The sequence below is a fragment of the Trachymyrmex septentrionalis genome, unplaced genomic scaffold, assembly GCF_001594115.1.
Source record: "Trachymyrmex septentrionalis isolate Tsep2-gDNA-1 unplaced genomic scaffold, Tsep1.0 scaffold51, whole genome shotgun sequence".
NCBI classification, from domain to species: Eukaryota; Metazoa; Arthropoda; class Insecta; order Hymenoptera; family Formicidae; genus Trachymyrmex; species Trachymyrmex septentrionalis.
This window is the reverse complement of record NW_017305683.1, coordinates 1,813,492-1,820,398: the sequence shown is the minus strand read 5'-3', so window position 1 is coordinate 1,820,398 and position 6,907 is coordinate 1,813,492. Positions and strand designations below refer to the sequence as shown.

Below are 6,907 nucleotides of genomic sequence, written 5' to 3'. Positions count from 1 at the left end.
ATATATATGTATATGTGTATATATATATAGATATACACATGCCGTTATAAATGGAATAAGCACGTATATTTGCTCGCTCGTTTAAGTGCGCATATATATTTCTTTATATACGATCCAAGTGCCAGCCGGATCGTTCCATATAAAATTGAATTTCCATATTTGCCTTTTAGATAGATGGACAAAATTGCATTTTTTAATTTGGAACAGCTCACTTTCTTGAGCTGTAATTGAATTAAATTATTGTACTATAATTACGTAATAGATTGATTGTATCCATCTAAAATTAAGAGAAAAAGAATATATTTGCAATTCATTTAAAAATAAAAAGCAGATTTTTCTTCATATTTACACATCGATATTGTTCCAATATCGAATTCTAGTTTTACTTTATTCGTTGCAAGCTTCATTTTTACTCTTTTTATCTTACTTTTTTTTATTTGAAGATTTTTACATTTGAAAATCGACGAGAAAAAGGAGAAATAATTTCATTTGCGCTTTGTCATTTTTACTCACGTAAGAGCTTGACATATGTTAATATAGAGATTTTTCGAATTGATATAATTGCATCTTGCCAGCACGTTATATAAAGAATGTTGTTCAAAATATCAATGTCAATTTTATATTAATGCTTTTAATTACATTAAAAAATTATTCCTACGGAGATTTGTATTTTCTTTATTAGATATACAACTCATAAAAGTCTCGAACCCGTGAATTTACCATTTAATTTTTTCTCCACTGACGCATAAGTTTGAACATAATAGACGAGCATTTTAATACAATAAAAAGCGAACGAGCGTTGGAGTCTTTTAAAATCGTAGATCGCAAATCTGCAAAAAGAAAACAACTCCGTAATCATGCGCGATCTGCGACCGCCATTTGTAACAACGTAACTACTCCGGCACGATTCACTGCTCTAAAAACGAAATGACTCGTAAAGTCGATGTCCCGCCGCTCCGCCTTACAGTAATGACACAAATTATTATACCTTGACTAAACGCTGTCAAATAGCTCGGAAGAATCGCGAAGTTCGTTAGATCCATCTTTCGCCACTTTGATAGACATATCTTAAAATATATCTTCTTTTCTTTTTGTATAATTTAACGCAATTTATCTTTATTTGCGATATTTTCAAACTTTTATAATTTCATTACGTAATAGTCTGCAATAGCAGATCCGCCTTTAAAAATAAATTGCATGCACCGTACAAATCAGATGCAATATGCATCTTTCACCATTTTTTCCGATATATTTGACATATCTGAGATGTTTCTTCCTTCGTTTCATTTTTAATGCAATCTATCTTTATTTATTAACTTTTAATATTTCTCTTTAATAATTGATAACAAAAAATTTAATTTCTAAATGAATTGTTGCATAAATTATATAAATATTATAAATATTTCTCATCGCTTAAGTGTAACTCATATAACATACATGTTTTTTGCTTAATTTAGTTTTAATCCTTAAATGGTATTATTGAAAGAACACGGAATGACATTCCAACTCAATTTGATTGTTTATAATTGTCATAAAAATAAACATATTGTAAAAATATTTTTTTTATTAAAACACCAGACATTGAAGAATATAATTATATTGTCTGGCATTTTAATAAAAAAAATATAAAAATAGCAAGCAAATATACGTATTTTTAGTAACAAAGAAGTTATAAGCAATGGAAGAAGTATTGGAAAATCATGAAAAAAGAAAACTATCAGGTATGCCATATCGAGAAGACGTTCAATATATAATTTATCTTCATTTTAATTATTTTCAAGTTGATATTTCCGACTTTCCATAACAGTTTACAGTTTTAACTTCGGCACGCTTATAGAAATAGCTCTGAGCAATCAAATATGATAAGTGAGAAAGGAAAAGATTTTTAATATGACACATTTTAATAAGTCACATTAAAATTAGTTGATAAATACTATTCCTTAGAGAAAATGACGTTATTTGTCATCATATTGACGTCAAAATGACATCTATACTATTTGGATATCAAAGTGATAAATAACGTTTGCTATCTAGGTCAAATGGGGTGTTTAAATAGATTGATGTAATTTTCATTTAAGTAACATCCGTTAATTCTTCAACGCATCATTCCTTACGATTCATCGTAAAACGAGGTAGCACTTTCTGTTTCAGAAATCTCGCTCGAATGATCAGACAGTGACGCTGCAGGACGCAAACCTTCATGCCACCGGCATGTACAAGTGCGAAGTTAACGGAGAGGGGCCGAGCTTTAATACAGTCAGTGCCGAGGCGAGAATGGAGGTCATAGGTGAGTGGGCCGGTGTCGCGTTTAATTAATAATGCTTTTGAACGCGACCGCGTCGTCGTCTATCCTTTGGTAACTCGACTAAAGACTACGACGTGGTCGAGTTCGGCAATAGTATGCTGAAAGCGAGAGAGAAAGAGAGAACCGTATCTCCTGATGAAGGAAACTAGGAGTCGATACTTGCAGCTATCTTTCGTGACGTTCCATCATCCTTGACGGTGGAGCGAGCTCGCGCCATTCTAACTGTGAATTCGCTACCACGTTTACACGTTCATCTGGCTACGATGGACCGATTAGTTCGCGAAATTAACGGCAACTCACCACCAAAGTGCTGGCGATATCAGATTACAGAGCCGTGTAAGTTTGCAAGTGTTATTGAGATTCGGTATTATTCGCAAGACAATCTAGCAGTCGGAGAATGTGGTAATTACCGAATGTCAAGTTCGCCTTATTGAAATATACGTAACTGCACACTAATGAGATCAAACGAATGGTAAATATAATATAAAAGACCATCGACAAAAGACAAGACTTTGACAGAGAAAAACGTGAATGGAAAGTAATCGAGAGATAATCGAGAATATAATTAAAAATAATTGAAAAAGATTGAATATTGCGATTTAAAATGTTTTAATTCGGATTAATATTTAGGATAAGACATTTTTAAAGTATAAATTATAATGGAAAATAGTTATATTTTTCCAAATTGTCATGCAATGTAAATTTTATATCCACCTCTAGAAATGCAAATTCCACACTTATTATAAAAATATGCAATGTTATTATTGAAGTTATTTAAAAAAATTATCATTTTAATGAATGAAATAATAGCAAAGAATATCAAATTATAAAATTGTACATGTTATATAATTATATCTGTCCTTTAATTTGAACGTTATATTAGCGTAGATTTTTTTTTCAGATTTCCCTTTACCTTGTAACGGATAAAAAAACAGCCATATAATCGCTTCATTGATTAGATGGACAAACAGATAATCGTTTGCTCCACTGACCAGTTCAAGCGGGTAAACGAATAACAGTTTGATTGATTAATCGTTCAGCTCTTTATTTGATTGCGCCATCGAACGCACGTACATACGCGTCCGTGCGGAGTTACAAATTCATCAATAATCTGCACTGAAAACGTCATCTACCCTCTTTTTTTGCTTGTCTGTTATTCATTTGTTATTTGATCTCTGTGTATTCTGCGATTTCTGAATGCGAAACGCTTTTACCAGCTACATGATACAGCGGCGAGATACAGCATCGATATGTGTAATACTGCAAATATGACAGATTTATCCCGTGACAAAGCAAAAGTATGAAATAGTAAACGCGGCACCGGACACACGCGATTCTACGCATATTACGCTAATTTCTTCTTTTTTTTTTTTTTTCCTTTCAAGATTGCACTTTCGAATGTTGATCGCGCGACACGTGACTCCCACGTGACGTTTCGGATACTGACTGATCAATTCATGGTGGATACGCAATCCTGTACGGCCATGCGCGTAGGTGCGTATGCTGTTCTTACGAGGATCAAAGGAAGCGTATCTAATTATCTCAAGCACACGTTAGATGCGGTATCCGTTGCAATAGGATTATCATACGGTCAAAGTGGGCGATACATGGTACATAGTGGCTCCGAGTTGGATATTAACTCACCTCAACGTGGGCGGTACGAACAAGAGAAGGTAGACACGATTACGAGGGACTCGCCCCGCTATTGGTAGACGTAATCGTCTTATAATTATTTCGCCACAATACACTGTCTACCTTTCGTAAATGAATATAATTCGTGAATGGCAAAGTGTGGGCTGCGGTGAACGGATTTTAGAATTATTACAGAAAGAAAATACTGACGAGAGATGTAAACAACAATATGTACATTAAGCGCATTTATTCTTCAGTTAATTCTTCAAACGGCTATCCGCTCGCGCGGAAGTTACGTTGCACGTAACAAAAATAATTTCGCGTATGTCGTTAACAATTCAATAAAGGAGATACATTTAAAAACGGACGTGTAATTCACTGGCTGAAGTGTAATTAATAGAATTTAATAATTTTATATTTTGTTTTGTCAGTACCAAAAAATATAAAGCATGCAATAAGAGCCTACGAGTCACGAAAACAATTTTGATTGAAAAAATAATTACTTTTTATGTGATATAAATAACAGTTTTACCGTGCGCTCTCAAAAATTTTCTCATGCAATCGCGTAATACATAGAAATATACATATTCATACGTTTAATTGCGAGATGTATATTATCAGATGTGTTTGGAATAACTTATATACTTCGAAAAGAAAGTTTATCATTTTTATTTACTAATAGTGAAATTTTAATACAAGTAAGAAAAACAATCTTATGATCAGAGTCGATCCTGGTGATTAATAATATGTAAATTTTTCAAATTTATTTTTTAATTCTAATTTCTCTGCGCGCCGTTTCAATTTGTCGGAATTGAAATGCAATCTTAAACTGAACCTGAAATAATATCATAAATTAAATTGATTGTCAGTTTAATATTATTAAGCAACTCAAAAATTAGAGGGTACTCCAAACTTTTGAGAGGCAGTGCATATTATTCAAAGCATCAAATAAATAATGCAAAATCACGTGATGATTTTTCTTAGAGAAATTTAATATAGAAATGTAGAATTAATTACTTATTTTGACTATCAAAAATACTAAACTTTTTAAATTCTTTAGAAATCTGGAATCTCACTCTTAAAGGCTGAAAATTCTGTCTCTTTTCAAGACTAGAATTTTCTTTAGAGTGAGATTTCATTCTAAAGAATTTAGAGACAACAACAGCGTTTTTACTTCTTTTGAATATTAAAAGCACTGTTGTTTACTGCTATTAATAAATACTGGTCAAAATAATAAATTTTTAATATTATATTAACCAGTATTATAAATTGGATTTCTGTAAGGGTCGCTAATGCGAAAACGAGAAAGTTAATCGCACGGGAGTCAGTATCACGCGCTTTCCGACATCGCTGAGACGTGAAACGTGCCAACTTGCAGAATTCCGAAAGAAAAAGACCACGTCGTTATTTCTCGTCGTGTCGCGTCATTCGGTCGACTTGAGAAAGAGAAAAAGGAAGGCAACGGGCGTGCGTTTTCGTCCGCGTTCCCACGAAGAGCACAAAATTCATCCGAGTGGCGCGCGAAGCGTGGACGTTAAAGTTTAAGTGAACATAAAGCCGTCGAAACGCGATAAATATTACGGCATCGTAAGTTTTAAGCCGTAACTAGGCACTGTCGAGGCCGCCATGGGCCACACCAAAGAAGACGGAAAAAGAGAAAGAGACTCAGGATGTTCCGCGCGCCAGCGCGAGCAAGACACTCGATGAGGATGGAAGAAGGGTGGTAGGATAGATGGGGGGGGGGAGGGAATTTTAAGATCGTTGTAGAAGCCTCGAGGAGGCTGTCGTCGTGCCAAGTTTTGCCGGCCTGTCGGCTTTTCGTCTCTCACTGCATCTCTGCGACGAAATTTCCTCCCTCGCGCTAGCTCGCGGAAAGATCGATAACCCGCGTCGTTCGCCTTGCGGCCTTTCACTCGCGATTGCAGTGAATTTTGAGTTGTGAACCATCACGAAAAATTCATTATAATCGAGAACACGGAGATACAGAAGTAAAATATTCGATTTTCTATTAAACATGCATAAACGTAAGATGAAATCGCAGAAAGCTGGATTTTGTATTGGAGATAATTTAGCTTTTTTTGCTGTCGGACGTAGCTATACTTTTTTTCGTTTGCATAAAAATAGATATCTGATTGCGTTTTCATAGCTGATTACATCTCACTTTCTCCTAACGGTCAAACTCATGCACTTTTTTCTTTTCTTTTTCCCTCTCATCTCTTTCACTAATGTGCAAGTTCGATCGCGTTCCCGATGTCGAGCGAGTGCGTTTCAACGGGAGTAAGCGAGTGTGAATTATTCGAATTTATTTCGTCGCCATGCTGTCGGCAAGACGATAACTTTATTGCCAAATGTTAAAGCATGCTAAGAGTTAATTGCATGGGAACTTGCTAGTTGCTCGATCAATATCTGTGTCCGCTATATATTTGTCATATCAATATTAATTATCCATTTTTGCAAGAAAAACTTTTTTCGACGGCATGCAAAATTCCAATTATAAATTTCAATCACATTTTTTGCTTTTCATAATAATATCATTCGTTTGTCTTTTTTGTTTATCAACTCGATAGGTTTATCAATATATATTCAAAAGAATTTTCATACATATTCTTCAAAAAATGTTTTTTCGTTAACATTTTATTTGAACTGATTACAATGTAACATACTCATGCATACTGAAATAATTGAACAGTAATTCAATTCAATTAAAATTATTCAACTGAAAATAAAAACAAATAATCCGCATTTGTTAGTTGGAAAAGTTATTAACGCAGCTTCTGACGGAAACGTCAGTTAGGTAGGATCGAGAAGATGGTTATTGTAAGACCTGGAATGGCTTCGTTGAATATTCCGAACGGAGTGTCGCCGTGGCTTTAGAAGCTTATCTAGAAGATGCACTTTTATCGGGATGGTATCTTCGAGAGTGATTTTGATAAAAATTATCCGGTCGTCTTACATTAACCCACAATGGAG

The 6,907-nt window shown here is 34.3% G+C and overlaps 1 protein-coding gene across 1 annotated transcript in view; it reads left to right on the top strand.

Moving 5' to 3' along the window:
* The window catches only part of LOC108751693 (cell adhesion molecule 2-like), a 92,552-nt gene that overhangs the window by 64,733 nt on the left and 20,912 nt on the right, over nt 1-6,907 (top strand). The window contains exon 5 of the mRNA XM_018491999.1: nt 2,152-2,287. Within this exon, the coding sequence (XP_018347501.1) occupies nt 2,152-2,287 (136 nt within the window). The remainder of the gene's footprint in view (nt 1-2,151; nt 2,288-6,907) is intronic.